Source organism: Cynara cardunculus, assembly GCF_001531365.2.
Source record: "Cynara cardunculus var. scolymus isolate 2C chromosome LG 3, CcrdV1, whole genome shotgun sequence".
Taxonomy (NCBI): domain Eukaryota; kingdom Viridiplantae; phylum Streptophyta; class Magnoliopsida; order Asterales; family Asteraceae; genus Cynara; species Cynara cardunculus.
This window is the reverse complement of record NC_037530.1, coordinates 6,803,304-6,823,348: the sequence shown is the minus strand read 5'-3', so window position 1 is coordinate 6,823,348 and position 20,045 is coordinate 6,803,304. Positions and strand designations below refer to the sequence as shown.

The 20,045-nt window shown below is 37.1% G+C and overlaps 1 protein-coding gene across 1 annotated transcript; it reads left to right on the top strand.

Annotated features, from left to right (window-relative positions):
* The first annotated feature begins 7,620 nt into the window (after positions 1–7,620).
* LOC112510461 (U-box domain-containing protein 62-like) lies at positions 7,621–15,947 on the top strand. Its single transcript, XM_025115882.1, has 8 exons — positions 7,621–8,340; positions 8,784–9,090; positions 9,939–10,020; positions 10,882–10,939; positions 12,055–12,143; positions 15,201–15,296; positions 15,369–15,439; positions 15,597–15,947. The coding sequence occupies exons 1-8, from the start codon at positions 7,860–7,862 to the stop codon at positions 15,718–15,720; spliced, it is 1,308 nt and encodes a 435-aa protein (XP_024971650.1). The 5' UTR covers positions 7,621–7,859; the 3' UTR covers positions 15,721–15,947.
* The last annotated feature ends 4,098 nt before the right edge of the window (positions 15,948–20,045 follow it).

Below are 20,045 nucleotides of genomic sequence, written 5' to 3'. Positions count from 1 at the left end.
AAACCGTTGCTTGAATTGAGATCTTATTCAAAGAGAAAGTAGCTTACCCATTAGATGTTTTTTAAGAAGGTTTTGTTGCTAACATGTTTACTTCCATTGTAGTTAATGTATGTCATGCTAGAAAAACATGGAGCACCAAAAGATGATATTGATAATTGTTTGAAGAAGTTGGAGGAACTTGGATAGGGTGCACCGTTGCATGACAACACTATTTGTTTTAGTCCAAAGTGCCGACTATAAGAAAATATGGATGCGTTTAGAACCGGCGAACTGTGAGAATTGGATTAGACTTACGGCACGTAAGTATGGACTAGTTTAGTTGGTGGGTTTGATTAGACTTTGTTTTTTAGAGGATATTCAAGGTTAGAATAATATTTTGATGTACCAAAGTATCAACCCGACCAACCTCTACCGTTTGGGTTGGATTGAGTTACACTTTGGTTTTGGTAGGATTGGGTAGAGATTTTTTAAACTGCTAGCAATGGATTGAATTGGTCAAATGCCTTTAACCCGATTAATCCAACCTATGAACACCCCTAGTCCAGAGGATAATAGAACCATTAAGATGCACATTTTTTTTTTATTAAACAAGACTTACCTCTTAGCAATTCAAATGTTGCCTTTTAATAAAACCATTAAGAAGCAAATAAACAACCACTTAGTCTTTTTCTTCTCTTTTCAAGCTTTTTAAATTTATTAATAATGTATATTATTGTAAAACATGTGGCTTTTACTTTTCTAAAACTTTATACATGTTAAAATAGGGTCGGGTATCAGTGAAAATGAGAGTTAATGTGAAAAACATAAGAAGAGATCTTCATATTTAAATGTACATTAGGATAAGATGTACCGAAATGCACGAGATCAATCTCCATATCAAACATGATTTATGGGCGAGTTTGAGATTAAAGATGATCAAGGGTTGTATTAGGTCTGGTATCAAGTTTTTTTTATCCAATATCATGTATCAGTCAATTATAGTGTATCAACCAATTGTATTTGATATCAATTGATTTTATACCAACTTCAAGTTTATATATGAAAACTTGTCCCTATGTTAAAATTTTGAGTTTCAGGTAACACGTAATGTTTAAGGGTTTTTAAGTATAAGGAATAAAACATAGTATTCAAATGTTCAAACAAAATGATTAACGTTACAAAATTTAATATTTAATATCTGTAAAAGTGCTTATTAACTTATGTGGTATCAAACCGGAGTTTTGTAAAAAGTGTTTGGATTAACTTATAGCGGTACCAAAAAGCAATAAGTTAATAAGTTGTTTTTTAGTGTTTGACAAATTTTGCTTATATATGTAAAATGACCAAAAAGAACAGTCTTTCATATTATTAACTTATAGGAGTGTTTAAGATTGCTTATTAACTTATTTGATTTTTTAACATGTAAAAATTTATTTTTCATCATTTATAATAATATCTTTGACAAAGATTTATATCAATAAGATTAATAATTTATATCAATAAGATTAATAATTAACAAACATTAATAAAACAGGGTTAAAATGGTAAACTGGTAATAAGCAGCTTTTCATAATTCAGGAAGGATTACTTATCAAAAACTGTTTATTATCGGTTTGATACCGGTATAAACAGTTTTATTTTTCCTCATCCAAACACTAGCATTTAACTTATCATTGGTGTCAGACTGAAATAAGTCAAAAAACACGTAAAATAAGCAATTCCAAACGCCCCCTAATATAATACTACCAATCGTTTATAATTGGTACCGATTAAGTCGGTACCAAAAACAAAAATATTTTATTATAAATTAATTGAACCAAAAATAACAAATAAGGTATATTTATGAATGAACAAAGAAGAATCTAGATACAAAGCCTGCTCAGCTAATAGAAACATTAACAACTAAAATCGATACATACAAATGAAGATCTGTTGGAACAATTCAGTAATAATAGCCATGATGATGATGGTGATGATGATGATGATCATCGAATCCAAAACAATGCCAAACAGGATAACAAGCAACAGTAACACACCTCCCAATCATCGCAAACATGGAGGAAATCAACAAGCAAGGGCAACAGCAAAGTGCCATCAATGGATTATCATATGGATCATGATGATGAGGATGATGATGATGATGGTGATGGCCATGGTGTCCCATCTTCAAACCTTCTTCCTGTTGCTTCAATGGAGAAATGTGAATTAGATGGAAGCGTGGTTTGAATTCGCCAGATCTGCAATTGGGAGCTTTAAAGGGGAGCAAAACTTAGCGAAGAAGGATCATAACGAAGTTATTGAAGAAGTGTGAAATGGAAGTTCCGCGTGGTATTGATGATTTTGGTCCCCCAATTTTATGGTTTTCAACTATGTATTAGAGAGGGTAGGGTTGTTAAAAAAACCCTTGAAAATTAAAAAACCGAGTCGAACGGTTTCATCTGCAATCGAAAAAACAACCGGGTATTCATGGGTCGGTTTCAGTTTTGAATTATGGGTATTTATGGTTACCCGACCCAAATAGGACTTGCGCCGAGTTGTTTCAATTATTATGGTGCGTGGTTAAGGGGTGAGTTACCCAAACGCATTACTTGGTAAACGTTTACCTGTAAGATTTAACACCATCGCTTATCTTATCGGGTAAGTATCTGGTTTGTCAAAACGACACCGTATGCAACAATGTACCTCGTAAGAGCTGACTGGGTAAGATCTGTCACCCTCACTTACCTAATAATGCTCTCGCTCATAATTGTCATCGTTCTCATAGACGGACCTACAATGGTGCCAACGGTGGCACGTACCACCGTATTATTTATCCGTCGAAGGGTAAAAAAGATTAGGTTCGTGAAAGGTGCAACCATATTAATTTGTTGTATGCCACCGTATATATTTTGTAACTCTAATGTGAATAAGTTTTTTTTGTAGAGTTGGTTTGCAAAGCTTTTATTCCACCCCCCAGACTTGAGTTCGAATCTTGTTAATGTCATTTCTTAGTCAAATGGTGCCACAATTTTTTTTTTATATATATTTGTTTCTTACAGTCAAATGGTGCCACTAATTGAAAAAAAAATTCTCGACTCGTCTCTGCTTGTTCTTACTGGGTAAGATTTTCGATTCTTGTCATATTCATTCTGTAAGGTAAATGACGCGGTAATTGTTTAGTAAACAACATCTAAGTTTGATGATATGAAGTTGTGAATGAGTGACATCAACCGCAAAATGGGAATTTATAATTATAAACAGTTAAACTCATTTTTAATTTTTAATATTTGGATTATTTTTATTTAGTTGTTGTGTGATTGGTTTAAATGTTAAATTATTATTTTTATATCGCGACTGTTATTTTTTAAAGCATCAGTTTTTTTTTTATTAACCCGGATATCCAACCCGCTATGCGAGCTAACTAATCCCAGGCGACCACCTGCTTTGCGGGTGGCCCAAAGTCTCCGTATTTGAACCTACGTGGCCACAAGGGATTTTTATTTCTCCTTGAATTTGAACATGGGACCTCCAGACACTTTTGACCTTTGGATAACCATCTAATTATATTTGGTTTAACCTCTGGTTAAGTCTTGGTTCAGGTACCAAGATATCCATATCATGCAGTTGAGTTCACATTTTCTCTACTAACTGAATCGTGAAAACGTTACATGTCTAAGTGAACGAAAATTTGTCATGTGAGTAAAATTTAATTGTAAACTGAAAACTGAATCTGTTTTAAATTCTTTCTTATTTTTTGGAAATGGACCAATTGTGGGTTACAGTTTCCAAAAAAATTCAAATATTATTTTCTTTATTTGTTTGATTGACTTTATATTTGAGAAAAGCAGTAAAAGTTTCCAAAATTCTTGTAAATTTTAAGAAGGGCAAGATACAAATATTATAGAAACCAAAGATTTTATGAGCATTAATAATCTATATTTAATGTTTTATAATTTGTACCCTTGAAAAATTACAAGTTTTTATAAAAAAGAAAAACCTGACTGCCTTATAATACAGTATAGATTGATATACCCTGGAGGAATCCTATTAGTTACGTTGGCTAGAAGGAGTAAAAGGGTAGGATGGGTAGTTGTTTTAATGAGGATGTAATCACAGTAATCAATAGATGCAATTTTGGAATTGACAGTATTCTGTTACAAAGAGTAAAAAAGGAAAAGTAGCAGGAGTAATTTGTTAAATAGGTGTGAGGGGGCTTTGGAGAGGGTATCTGATTTGTAAACATTGTTTTGGCATGAGCCTATAGAGACCCCAACTTCTCAAATTGTTGGAAACCATTAATCATTCAGTTGCAATATCAATTTCATTTTGTTATCATTTGAGTGTGTATCAGTTGGTATCAGAGTGGTATCAATTATGGGAATATGATTCTAGCTAACACCTCACGTGTGGAAGAAATCAAAGGAAGTTTCAAGTGTTTGAAAGAAGACATTCAAACTATGATGAAACAACTTGATCTGTTGATTAAATTACAAGAGGAAACATCACGTAGGCCAAAATATTTGCACTGTGAGGAGAAAGACGAGATGCCAACAGCAGGACAACTCTCAACAGAACGTGAGGAAGGGGCGTTGGAGTCTAATTGATTTGTGGCATTCATAGCGTGTCGATTGGAGATACCACTGTTCGACGAAAATGACATGGAAGGGTGGATTCCATGTGTTGAAAGGTATTTTTCTATCTACCATTTGACTAAAGAGGAACAAATTATGTTTGCTTTTATTGCCTTCGAAGGGGTTGACCTGCGATGGTTAAAATGGGAGCCTAGAAGGAGACATGTTTCATGTTGGGAGGAACTTAAAATGATGTTATTGAGACAGTTTCAATCGAAGGCAAAATTTGATATGAGGGAGCAATTTGTAACCCTAAAACCGAAAAATGGATAATGTGGAGAATAAAATATGGGAAGAGAAAGCATAAAATATAAAGAGGAAGAATAAAAGAGAGATAAAAACATAAAGCAAAGATCGATATCACCAAAAAGGGGTGGGATTAGGCGACAACCATTACAAGACATTGTCGCCGTCCACACTACCCTTTCCACCATCGATATCTCCACTATCACCACTCTCTTCACCATCACTGACAAGTCTTGTCATTGGTGCTTTTGTTACCATCAACCCTAGAAAAGGTAACAGTTGTTGGTAATCATATTCAAAAGGCGGTTGGCTTTGATTTTAGGGTCCTATTATGGCCCACACCTACGGAAAATATTTTAATTTGGCCCAAACCTAATTAAGGTTTTTTCAATTTGGCCCAAACATGTGTCAAACGTAAAAAGGACATCCAACTTCTCCACATACTTCATGTTATTTATAGCGTACAGTGGAGAGAGTTTAGGCGATTATTATTGGAGACTATTGCAGTCTTTGCTACCACCACCACCACCAATGTTGCCGCTACTACCACCACCATTGTTACTGTACCTACCACATGTGATGATTCAATTGAATCCGAAGGCCGAATATATGATTGACAATGAGACAAGTGGTTATAGAAGTTATCGTTCTTTTAGTGGCTCTATAGATGGTGGAAACATGTTTGATGACACCTCAAAGCAAACTGGTCAAAGGTTTTCTATGACACTGTTTATCAGAGCACGTGTAAGTCCAACTGAAACTCTAAAGACGTTCTCTGCGAGTGTATCTCCTATAAATATTTATGCTTTTGGTGTTACACCCCCAACAAAAACTCAATATGAAGGGCGTAGTACGATGTCATCATGGTATTCATCAAGCCAACAACCTTTTTCTTGAAATTCTCCTCCTCGTGGTCACGCAATACTAGGCTATAACTCAAAGATTGATGGAAATGAGGTTTTCAGTCAAGCAAGAGATTGTCAATCTTATGAGCAACTTAGTGTTTTTTTTGGCAAATATAAATGAGTTTTTAATTTTTATAGTGGGTTTAGCAGCACAGAAAAAGTGGAAATTGTTAGGGACCTTGAGTGGGCAGAAAAATGGGGACATGATTGATGACAATGGGGTTTCCATAGAAAAACTCATGGAAAACCATGTTGGTGCTCTAGATGATCTTAAATCTATGGTTGATAAAGGTTGGGAGTTGGGACCGATTTGTTCTCAGGGATGTTGTACACCACCATTCATCAAACAACACTTTAAATGGCCTAAATATATTTGGCATGTATTTTCACTCTAGAGGATTGGGTTATCTTTGTTTGTGGAAACTTCACCAAGTCAACTATAGGCATGGAGAAATAACCTTTTCTGGAAATCACAATGAGTATTATAGCCCGACAACTGAAGTTGACGTTGGAGATTATTTTATGTTGGTTAATGACGGTATTCATAGGCTTGTTTCCAAAACAATTTATGTGGGTGAAGAGGTGAGAAGAATGCCAACATCATGTATTCTTGTGCAAGTAGGTGGTTTGATTATAGAAATGAATGATAAGTGGAATGCGTTATTCAAGAGGGGGGATGAAGTGTGGATAGTGGGACTAGGTCTATAGGGTGAGGTGCAACGCACAATTGAATCTAACATAAAGTTTGGTGGCATAAAATGTGTAAATAAGATGGAACTTGAGTTTGAGGAATTCATTCACTATCTGTAGGTGATAGATCATAGAATGCTCTGAAGAAAGTCATAAGGGGAATGAAGAGATTCCAAAGGACGTGGCTATCCTTGGTAAGATTTTTACCCTTCATGGAAGAGAAGAGAGATATAGAACAACAAGCTCTTCGAATGTTGTATCATGCTTTGGTGGGTATAGGATAACAAAAAACATCATAGAGAATTCAATGGCCTTTGCAGTCTGCTTCGAGGAGCTTAATGGAAAGCATATGGATTGCAACCAACCAAGTCTTATTGTTTTGAAAGCTTCTAGGCGTTAGTAGTTTTATGGAATTAAATGATGTCCACAAAAGCATAATCAAATCAAAACCATGAGAAAAACAGACTTTGCACAATGGGGGTTCCTGGAGGTGCTTGCGTAGGGGAGAGGGCTTCACAAATTTGCGCACAATTGGGGTTCATGGTGGAAACAAAGGGAGCTACAAAATAGGGTCACCGTGTTGAGAATTGGAAAAGATGGAGGAAGATGCCATGGAGAAGGGTGGTTGTTTGCAGGGATAGAGATGAGATCGGTAAAGGCAGGGGAGTAGACATATAAGACCTAAAGAGGAATAAAAAAGGGGTTCCATGGTAAGGGAAATGGTGCAAATAAAAAGAGGGATACAATGGGGAAGAAGGCCATGGTGGTTTACATTAAGGGTGGTGGAGATCAACAGTAAAGAGAGGAGATGCAATGTTGGTGGTTAGCTTAAGGTAGTTTCTGCAAGGGTGTCCAACAGCAAAGGAGAAACATGGAAACGAGTCATGTGTTTAAGGGAAATAGGTGGGTTGGTTTCTTTATATTAATTTAATTAAAAAATAGTTAAAAGACAAGAAATATGGGAAATGACCAAAATGCTCACCATGTAACGGATGGGTGTAAAAGTCGTTAAAGGCAGGGACCAATGTGTTATGGAAATACAAACTCTGGGCCCTATCTTGGAACAAAAAAGTTATGGGGACCAAATCCCAAAAAATGGAAACCAGAGGGACCAAATCCATAATTTACTCAAAATAAAATTATTCAAACCGCTTACCATGTAAAAGAAACAACGATTGCTGGTCCAGACCGGTGTTAAGAGTAAAAAAAGCACGCCCTTAACCTGTTCTTCATTAATCCCACTCTAATCTTCTCCATGTGAAAAATAAGAATCTAAATCTCTACGAAAATGGAGTGACCCTTTCAATTTCTCCGCATACTGGGTCAAACTTCTTCCCAAATTATTAATCCCATTTTCAATTTGATCATCTTGTAACCCCTGCAAATTTTGAATCAGAATTAGGGTTAGGGTTTTTGGTGTCCATTAAAAATGGCTTCTGAAGAGACTGGGTTAGTCTTGTCACACCGTCTCGACAGCAACCATCCTCAGCTCCTCTTCCAAGACGACTCCAATTCAGGTTTCGTATGCAACCCACCCAACCAACGGCCCGGCTCAGGACCTGATCGTCCTGCTGCCGGCACTACTAGCAACAACGGTAAAGCCACCCGTGAGCTTACTGGTTTCATTGATCATCAACACCGATATTATCAAACGCAAAGCACGACTGAGTTCCGGCAGAGCATGTACAACCCCGGCCCGGTCCACCACCGTGGTCTCCAGAACTGGCATGGTGGAAATGGGAGGGCTTCGAATTCTGCTAGTGGTGATGGATCGGATGGTAATGACAATGATGATGATGTGGAAGGGCTTGTAAATAGTAGCGATAATAAGAACAATAACAGTAGTAATACTAGTGGGCATAGCAGCGAGAAAGATGGGAATGCGAAACTGAATCATCTTTCTTCTTTTGGTAAGTTTTCTAGAAAATGTTGTCACGTTGAATTTCAAATTTCATGTGTCTACTTAATTTTTTTGATCATGAAGATTCATTTGTCTATAATTCAATTAGATGCATCGAACCAACTTTCTGAAATCAGTTTCTTGTTTAATTGTGAAGATGCTTTCTTAATCGCAGAAGTTCATATCAAATTTTGCTGGATTTTTGTATGCTTGTGTTAGTGATTATGGAACCATATGAATTCATTCATGCTGAGATCAGATATCTAATCATGGGATTACATAAAATGCTTGAGTGTCTATAATAATATAAATCATGCTAGCAAGTCTATCAAATATTATGAAATAAGGACTCTATTCCCTTCTTGTTTTCTCTTCTTTCAACAAGATTTCACCTTGAAAGGAAAGGATTTGTTTGGTTTGTGTATGGTTTGATTTTCTTTTTCTGGGTGTTAGGTTCTAGCAGGGAAGTAGTGAAGGTAGGAAGTGTTGTGCCTTCAAGAAATGATTTAAATGGTGTAAGACCCAGTTCAAGTGAGAATCATCAGCAAGGACAGGTGGGACAGTACCAGAATGCTGTTGCTCTTGTGGACCGTGATGGTGAATTGTACTATTCACAGTATCTTCACAGAGCTGAGGGTTCTGGAGCAGGGCTTAAAGATGTGATGGTTGCAAATGGTTGTGGGTTTAGTGGAAGAAAGGATGTTTCATATTCAGGTGAATCCGGGGATTCACTGAGAGCAATACTCTCAGATCCTTTGACGTGAGCTTCTGCAAATTCATTTATTTTGTCATTTTCATCGAGTTGTCATTGTAACTCAGTAAACCGTCTTTACTCGTCCCTTCTTTTCCTTCTCTGTGTTTCTGATTTTCTCTAGATTTTTTTATCTCCCATCTCTAAATAAATGCCATCTTCAACTCAGGAGTAAAAAGGTCGCTATATTTTTGGAACTTTTTTGACATGTTATAACAAGTGATTGTTAAAAAAATATACGTGCTTGATGAACACAAACAAAGGGCATATTAACTAGGCGTGAATATTAGGACTCAAATCAAACGACACTTAACTTCATTCTGCCTGCATAATTTACATCTTGCATCCTTTGGTATCATCGCAATGTAGGTTATGAGTCTATGTTGGTACGGATTGTTGCCATGCTAGTGACGATGGATTCAAAAGGACTTCTTTTGTGCTGGCTTGTTGATCTTGGAAGTTCCTTGCATCTTTGATTAATATTGAAAAACCTTTGCTTACCGGAATATTTGTACTTCTTCACACCATATTCTACTCTTTCTTAAAGTTTATAATTCCAGAAACGGTCTTATATGACACTGCTTATATCATTATATGTAAGCTATTAATAATCTGTCCTATGATAACACTATGGATAGAACTGGGACATCTTGAGTCTTGACCGGCTATGATTTGATGTCATGGTGGTTTTGCACGTGTACCTTGTACTTGAAAAGTTAAATATTCAACAAAGAAGCCATTTCATTAATTGAAGGTCAAGGTTGAGCGTGCTGGTATCCTCTAAATGAAGTTATCTGTTATTGCTGATGTTTACAGTTTGCAAACTGTTGCAACTTCATCGTTTTGTGTTTGTGCAGAGGGGCACTTATGGATGATGCTATGATATTACCTTGTGGGCATTCTTTTGGTAGCGATGGAATGCAGCATGTTATGAAGATGGTAGGTTTAAATCATCGGTCTCTGATACKAGTATTACATGTTGTAAACTTGATTAGCTTTCCACTATAGCATTATCTACTGATGAACTGGGAGAAATCCCCACAGGTTAGGTGTGTGGAGTGGATTATATCTATGTTTGTGTACACACATAGTTCTTTTGGTGTGCTCTCTAACCAATTATAACCAGAGTTCATATAGTTCTAAATCATCGGTCTCTGATACKAGTATTACATGTTGTAAACTTGATTAGCTTTCCACTATAGCATTATCTACTGATGAACTGGGAGAAATCCCCACAGGTTAGGTGTGTGGAGTGGATTATATCTGTGTTTGTGTACACACATAGTTCTTTCGGTGTGCTCTCTAACCAATTATGACCGGAGTTCATATAATGCTTTGGTGCATTGTACACTTTTTTTGTTTTCTTGTTTGATACTGGTAGCTTCTTGCTTGCTACAGACTAATTGTTTGCCTTCCTTGAGTTTGTTCTATGTTTTTTAATAATAATTTTGCTTATGTTAATGTGAGAACTAATATCAGTTATCTGCTTCTGGATTACTTTTAGCTTCTTGTTGGTTCTTTCGAAATTGCTTCTGGATTGATTGTTTGCACGTCAGCTGAGATACTGTCTTCAAAGCTTCATGATGCATACCCTCATTAAACGAAACCGAGACGCTTGCAATTGTTTTCCCTTGTTTCTTTACTCCACCCCTCTCGTTCTTATCTTCTTTAGTGTTGTCATGCAAGTTAACTTGTAAATTTGCGGTGTAGTATTTATTGTTATTCTGCTAATCATACTATTTGACCACGGGTTTTTGTAAATTATGTGCTGAATTTCTTCTCATACAACACATTTTGCAGAAGGTATGTTGCACTTGTTCACACCCCGTGTCTGAAGGCTCAGTGGCTTCCAATCTATGTAAGAACACTTGTCCATCCATGGTAGAATTTTGCTAATCCCTTCTTAATTGCTTACCAAATTTCATCAATTGTTAAGTTCTTATCATCTTATGGCTAATCCAGCTTGGTTGTCTTAGTTTTTTAAATAATACAATGCAATTGAACATGTTATGGGGTTTTGAGCACCAACATCTTCATCCCTATTATTTCATCCACTTCTGCCCATATGGGCAATTCTATTTCAGCATCAGTTCACCACAATTGTTGTCGATAAAAATGTCCTCGGCTTGTTTTTTTTCTCTTATGTTTGTTTTGCGAACGTAAAGTGGATTACATGTGTGCTTTCTTATATGTGATAACTGAGATACCAGCTATTGAACTTGAATAGAGTCGTTCATGAATAATCTAAATAGGGAGAGAAATTACAGGTACCGAAGAACAAGATTGACCTAGCAACTGCATTATATTACAGTGTTACCATTGTAAGAAACATCAAATTATTGGATCCAACGCTCTTTTCTTCCTATCTTGTTAGAGAAATCAATAGCCTAAGGGGCCATCTACCAAATGCTAACCGGGTAAGCGCTTACCGGGTCACTTACATAATCGGGTGAGCATGGCAAGGACCGAGAGTGAGAGTGGTGACTCTTACTTGGTTAGCACTTGCCGGGTAAGAGATGCTTAGCAATCTTACTATGCATTTATGCCATTTTGATGGCCGAGAATCCTAAGTGAGGGTGGCGACTCTAACCTAGTAAGCGCTTACTAGGTTATCCCCTAAGTAGTTATTGAAAGCTCAAAATTCATATTTTTATTGCTTAATAGTTATAGAAATTGAAATTTAGTAGTAAGAAATTCTGTGTGATAAAACAGTAGATGTGTATCATACCACTTAGATTAATTGAACATAGGATGGCACCATATCACCTATAACTGGATAGAATCTACTGATTATGAAACTATGTTGCACATTTCTTTATTTCTGAACTGGCAAAGGCCAAAGTTGTTAATGTAGTGGACATTAGTCATTGATAGTTCTGACTTCTGAGATGAATGAAGTTCCCATGTAGCTTTTTCACTACTGTTGACATGCTTTATATTTAGGTTGATCTAATTATGGGTTTACTTGTGTAGCTCTGCGGTCTGCTGTTTTGGCATTTCGTAGAGAGGAAGAGTTGCAAGTTCATCATGCATCTAAAAGAAGAAGAGAGAGATTAGAGCAGGTTTGTCTTTTTTCTTCATATTAATTAATGTGGAAATGTATCATGAACAACAGCAATAACAATCAACCCTTTTATCCTGGAGTCGGCTAAAAATCAAGCCAAAAAACTATAAGTAGGTGAATCCCAAAAACAAGCATAAAAAGCGAACCCCTAGGGTTCTAGGGACATAAATTATTATGTTCCACATATGCCTATCCAAGAACAAGCCCTTGCTCAAATTTCTCTGCATTATTACCCAAGTTTCTTTTTAAAACCAAACCAAACGAATCCAGTATATCTCACATAGAGTTAGGGTCTGGGTGTAGAGGGTAGAATGTTTTTTGAAGACTGAAGACCCCCGACTTGCAAAACAAAAAACAAGGAAACATGTGAGACAAATAGATGGAGAAGTGTTTGCAAACAAGCAACATGTACAATGAACAGAGATGGGAGGAGGGACACATTACGAGGGACTTAAGGTAAAACCAACAAGGAGCATACACAAGAAAAGCATGAAAAGCGAAGATTAGCTTAAATACAACATGAAAAGTAGAAAGATAAAAACAACAAAACCACCTTCCTATCTAACACATGACTTTATTAACCTAAATAATCTAAGTGCCATCTCTCCTCCCCTCCCCCTTGACCGCTCTCCATCTTCTTTAAATTCCCTTTCTACCCTCACCTAAATAACCTAAGCTACACACATAGTCTGCAATCCTAGTGCTGTGTCTTCAAGCATTTCTCTTGAAGGTCACGTCCTCATAAAAGTCTAAGGTCGCCATATCCATCCTCAATTGCTCCTCCCGTGTTTTCATTGGTCTACCCTTCCTCTCTACTCCCTTAGTCGTCCTTTTATTTTCCTCATTAGTGCCTCATCTGTTTTCTACACACATATCCAAACCAATACGATCTTTTCTATTTTGATTGACCTATCACGTGATAGGTTCAACTCCCGACTCTACCTGAAAGACCTTGTTTGGTATCTTGTCCAACATAGTCTGACTACAAGTCCACCTTAACATCCTCATTTTTGAATCTTCCAACTTCCATTTATACGCCTTCCTCGTCGGCCGACACTCCGACCTATACAACATAGCTGATCTGATGGTTACCTTATAGAAATTTCTCTTTAGTTTTAGCATGACTTTTTTGTCACACATCACACTGAAACCTTCAACCACCCCGCGCTTATCTTATGTGCTACATCATCTTTGACCTCTCTCTCATGAATCATGAAGCCTAGATACTTGAACCTGTCCGTCTAGGGTATTCTTTGATCCTGAATGTTGATGCTTTTTTCTTCATTAAAACGTTCCTTGTTGAAGTTACACCATAAATACTCGGTTTTGGACCGACTAATGCACATGCTTTATGTTTCCAAAGTCTCAACTGCTCTGGTCTGTGGTTCATTTTTACCCTCGACTACACTACCAACTCAATGATGTCAACAAATGACATGCACCATGGAACACTCCCTTGAACGCCTTTTGCAATCGCATCCAAATCACCACAAAAGGAATGAACTTGGTGCTTATTCTTGGTGTAGTCGTATCCACCTGGAAAATACTCTGTTTCACCCACCGGGGTTTTGACGCATGTTCTCGTACACCCGTATAGATGTTGTATTACCTTGACATGCCTCCATGGTATCCCTTTCTTTGCCAAGCTCTGCCAAATGAGATGTTGTGGCACACTATCCTAGGTTTTCTCCAGGTGTATGAACACAGTGTGTAGATCCTTGCTACACTCTGTATATTTCTTCATAATGCATTTGAGGGCGTTAATTGCCTCGGCTCTCGATCTCTCTGGCATGAAGCCAAATTGATTTCCGAAACCTCCACTTCGTGCCGCATCCTGACCTCAGTCCACATTTCCATAAGTGGCTAAGTAGCTTTATTCTGCAATAGTTGGCCCAAATTCCATGCGTCGACTTTGTTCTTAAATAGCTGCATGCTGGCACCACCACACTAAGCCACCAATATCCCGTCATCTTGGTGTTACAAGTTTCTTCTTCTAACCACATATTCAATTGACAACCTTGGAGAAGACCAAACCACCTCAGATCGTGTTGCCGTGGTTTCTTCTCAGGCGGTTTCTCTTGTATATCTTCATTTCTAATCCCATTCATTATGGCCACATATCGACCTCAGTATTCCCATTTCAACTACACTCTTGTATGCACGTCTTTTGGCAGCCCATCATTTTTACCCCAGTGATCATGTCATGTCTAACCACCATCCTATAGAACTTACTTTGAGCTTTAATTGAACTTTCAATCATACAAGCTTCCTGATGCTTGTCACCATCTCCACTCACGTCTCATCGTGTGACTGACATCCTTTTTTTTAATTCTATAAAACTGATCCCAAACCCATAAATACATTCCTGACTACTTTTTGTCTCCGGATATGCCCTTGTTTATTCCAAGTCAATCCAAAACCTTTGAATACTAAGTCGTTTCTCCAATCAGTTCATTTGGTATTAGCCAAAGCAAATTCTTATTGTTCTACAGAGTAATATCCCCGGTTTAGTATATTAGTCCCACAGACAGAAGTGACAATTGTGTTTCTCCAATCGGTCCATTTGGTATTGGCCAAAACAAATCCTTATTGTTCTGAAAAGAGTTATAGGCAGGTCCAGTATTTTCATCCCACATATGGAAGGGACAAAAGCCGGGGGTCTTCACAGAAACAGTCGCTCTAGTCTTTAGGTAGAGGTCAAGTCTGCTTATATCAACTCCCCCCCCCCCAAAAAAAAAACCAGACTGCACCTCCGGGTGGGATATATTGATTTGGTTTATATAGAAGTGATAAAACTGACTCGCTGTCCAGTATTTTCATCCCACATATGGAAGGGACAAAAGCCGGGGGTCTTCACAGAAACAGTCGCTCTAGTCTTTAGGTAGAGGTCAAGTCTGCCCCCCCCCCCCCCCCCAAAAAAAAAAAAAAAACCAGACTGCACCTCCGGGTGGGATATATTGATTTGGTTTATATAGAAGTGATAAAACTGACTCGCTCTTTGTGCCCACAATGCTGTTGTAAACTAACATAATAGGATTCATCTATATGGATGCAGGACAGGCTTAATCACGGTGATTCAATGTTCATGGACACACCAAGAGGCAGAGGCCTTCAGTTTCCATTTTCTGTGTCTGACCGCGTTATTATCAAGGTTTTTGTTAAATCCCGTTTAAAACGCTTGGATGTTTTTGCTTGCTTACTAAATTCAACAACATTGAACCAGGGAAACAAGAGGACACCAGAGCGTTTTGTTGGTTGCGAGGCTGTCATCACAACTCAGTGCTTGAATGGATGGTCAGTCTTGTTTCTTTCTTAACTCGTCTATTTTCATCTTCGGTTTTAGCTTATGGTCATTGATTCAGGAAATTCGTTAGTTTTGATATGCACTTGAATACATGTTGTTAAGAGTCATTGGTGGTTGTTTAGCCTGTTTTATGTATCGGGTGTGCAGGTATGTGGTGAAGACATTGGATAATGCAGAGAGCATTAAACTGCAATATCGGTCCCTAGCCAAGGTTTCAGATGATTCGTCTTCGCACCCAACTTCAAGTAAGATGACACCAAACTCGCGTTAGTTGAACCTGACTCTAATCCTCCTATACACGTGGCATCGATAAATATATTTGTCTGTTTGAATGTGTTGCAAGTATATATTCCAAAACTTAATCAGGTAGCAAGTTTTGCAGATGTACCACAAGTGCTGTTTATTATTGTTACACTCACTGAAGCACATAATGTACAGCTATTGTATATTGTAGAATTTTCCCACAAAAATTCTGATGAAAATATGGGATTTGTGATACATGTTTATGTGTTATACCACTACACTTGCGAAAGAGTATAGGACCTCTGACAGTATATTACGAAGAAACTGATATCGACAATAATACATGACGACAAGAAGCTCAACCAAAAAAGTATACAATTATACTTCATAACTACCATATAGTACAAGTAATAAAGGCTACACTACAGTCTTACCCGAACTCCCCCGGCCCGATCGGAAGTATGCTTGAAAGTTCCTACCTTCCCCTAAATCCGATCACGAACCTGCTCGACCACTCTGATGCTCGGCCCTACCTGGAAGTAATATGCACCATCTAGGTCAAGGCAAAGGCTTAGTAAGGATACTAACAAGTCAAATACAATGGCTTGATATTCGGTGTAGAGACGACTGATTGTTTCTTACACTTCCAAGATATCAATGAATTTCCAGAGGAAATGTGTGACACATGTGGTTTTGGGTATTATGTTTCGAGTCGATTCATGGTCGTTTGGTATTTAGATTGTTAACTTTATGTAGTTTTTATTTAATAATCTTCTTATGGCGCATGAGGACCAAACCGAGCAAGAAAAAACGTAGTTTTGTGCAAAATAGTGTCTTGCAGACCTGCCATATGACTTAGGTTGCGATGTAAATCGTATAGATTACTGTATGGCAGCGTCCAGTGACACGGGTAGGGGTGTGCGAAACCCAAATGGTCTCAAACTCGAACTCGAACCCAAACCAAAAACAGTGTGTTTGTACAAAAAGCCGAATGCACTGAAATCCAAAACCCAATGAATAGGGATATTTGGGTTTGGGTCACCTGACCTGCCCGAAAACCCGATATATATATATATATATATATATATACATATGTTTTTTAACTATTATATAATATATATATTTATCTAATTATTTTTTGAAAATCCTAAATCCTAGTCCGTCTTTATAATTTACAGACCTACCATCGATTTCATCGATCATTTCAATCGATTGAATTCATCTTCAAAATCAATTAAATATATACAGGTATTCAATCATTTGAGAACTCAAAAAACTGTGAGATACATAAGAATTCAAGATAATTCATGTTATTTTTTAAACAAAACTAAAGGGTACTTTAAATTCAGTCAACCTCCATTGATGCAACTGTAGCTGCTTCATAGCACCACCATTTTTTTTATTAACCTAGATATCTAACCCGCTATGCGAGTCGACTAATCCCAAGACGATCACCTGCTTTGCAGATAGTCCGGAGTCACCGCATTTGAACCTCCGTGGCCACAAGGGGATTTTTGTTCCTTCTTGGATTTGAACCCGGGACCTCCTGGTACTTTTGACCTTCGGAGCCAAGCTCAAACCAATCAGTCACCGCCCTTATGGTTAGCACCACCATCTTCGTTGCCACATGAGGTAGAGCTCGAGAGGGCGGCTGTCAAAAACTATGGTTTCTCAGGTGCTAAATATCCAAAACACTATTTGGTCAATAACCATGAAGGGATTTTTTTGCTTATGTTTTCTCTTACGAGTTGATTTTGTGTATTTTTGTTTACGTTCTTAATGAATTATGTGTTTACAATGATATTCACTTAATGTTCAATCCATTTTGGTGATGTTATTGTTATTGTGTATAATGTGTGGTGTGCACACTGTGTACATTGTCATCCTACCACATAACCATCATTTACAAAGTGTGCACATTATGTTCATCATATACTGATCCAAGGACAATGTGCACACATGTTTCAGAAAGATGTTCCAATTTCAATGTGTGAACATACATCATTTACATAGTGTTGTATAAAAATCAATCGGGGAGGTGGTCGAAAGTGTTAGGGGCGAATGAAATAAGAGAGATGAGGAGGGGGTAGAGATGGGATTTACAAATACACATAATACCTTTTATTTAATTTTTATTTTAAAATTACCAAAATTAATAATTTATTATATTAAAGATGAAAACTGTTTGAATTCACTAGATGTTAAAGCCTAATTTTTCTATTTGTCGACATATGCATGAGGTCCTCGTTGAGGAATGATACCTATGGCATTGTGATAAGTTGAGTATTAGTTAGAGGCACAAGAAAGAATTAGCTATTTGGGGACGTGTTTGGTACCTTGGAGTAGTGATGGCCAAACCGGCTCGGGACTGCCGGAGGACCGGAACTGAGGCCGGTTATAGATCGGGACCGGTTATGGTTTTGGAGAGTTTCAAGGGACCAGCCCGACCCGGCCCAGTTTTCAAAAGGGAGTCGTTTTTTTGAAAAAAGTAGCCGTTAATATGACCGTTTTTGGGTCTTTTTGCCTTCTAAACCCTATATATAAGTAACTTGGTTGAATGATTTATATACCAACTTACAAAACGCAAAAAAACGATCACAATTCTCGGTTTGTCCCTATATTTTGTGACTTCGACTCGTATACATTTTTCGCTTCTGCTTCACAATTTTAATTTTCTTTATTTTTTGTCTTACAAAATGACCGGTGAACAACATGATGCATCAAACGAACAAGTTGTCCAAATTTTTGCCGAACACGGACGAAAGTCCGAGATTTTGAATTCATACAACTTGGTGATTCTCTAGAACGGGAAAAGAAAGACACAATGCAAATTGTGCCAAGTTCTCCTTACGGCGGGAGGAAATTCTACTTTAAGGTGGCACACAGAAAAAACCTGTTCGGGACTTCGGGGTTGAGGTCGGGGGCGATTCAAGCCAACCGATACTTAACACTGAAGATCAAATATGGTCGTTCAAGCTAACCGATACTTGACACTGAAGGTCAAATATGGCCGTTCACTCGTTTGATGCTGAGTTGAACAGACAAATGACAACACAATATGTCATTCAAGTTGGGTTGCCTTTTGGACATTTCGACAACCCTCATGTTACGAAGTTGATCCAAAAAACACTACAATCACGATACAAGCCGGTAAGTCGTCAAACCCTTAGACATGATGCAATTAAAATGTGGAAAATGTGTCGAGGTGAAATGCAACAAATATTCTCTTTTGCCTAACAACATTTCTTGAACTTGTGATGTATGAAGTGCAACATTCGAATTGCTGGTTTCTTATATATGCATAACGGCACATTGAATTGAGCCGTAATCGTGACATTTATTCAAACGTGTAATCGCGTTTGAACCGTTCGGTGTGCCACATTCGGGTGCATGTCAATTTTCAATTATTAAAAAATGTCTTGCATTTTATAATTTAACTACTAAAATAATTAGTGTTTCGTTTGATAATACCAGTAATAACAATATATGTGTAGAAAAATTAAAGTGTCACTGGACACCTATATAAAATGGTAAATTATTTCATACACGTTGTGCACACATAATAAATTTAGTCGTTCAAGACGATTTAAATACTTGTAAACCCGTAATATATGTTTAGACTTATGTTGCGACGGATTTTCACAAAGGGTAAGAAAATAAATGCGGAATATAGAAAATATTGCGAAGACATTGGTTTGAGATTGTGGTTCGATATGCCCATTCGATGGAATTCGATTTATTTTATGATGGAAAATTTGATAAAACAAAAAAAATTATATTTTTTCATTTTATAAACACCGTTACTCCTACAATTCTATCGGAAATCTTGATTGGGCCGTGGTTGAAGGATTGTATGATATTGTAGGTGATTTCAAAAATACGACAACACTTTTATTTGATATTTATTATCCAACAAGCTCTTTACTTTTAAACTAATTATATATTTTGGCAACTAAGATTGCACAATACGAGGACCATCACGATTGAGGAAGGTTGATAAATTCAATGAAAAAGAAATTGTTAAAATATTTTATAAGCATCCCATTTGCTTTTCTTTGTGTTGCGGCATCAAACCCGTATTTAAATGTTATTGGTGTTAAAGTTTTAATTACACAAATAAGTGTGACATTTGGTTTAGATACGACTACGGATAATTCTTTTTTAACGGAACAAAAACGTTTGTTTAATCATAATTTTCAAGATTTATTTGATCATTATAAACATTTTTATAGGGAAGGAAATCAATAACAAAGCTCTTCAAGTCGTGGATTTGCGGTTCTAGTTCTTATAGTGGTCATCGTCAAAATCGGAAAGAGTTGATGACTAATTTAATGAACGATGTTTTAAATGAAT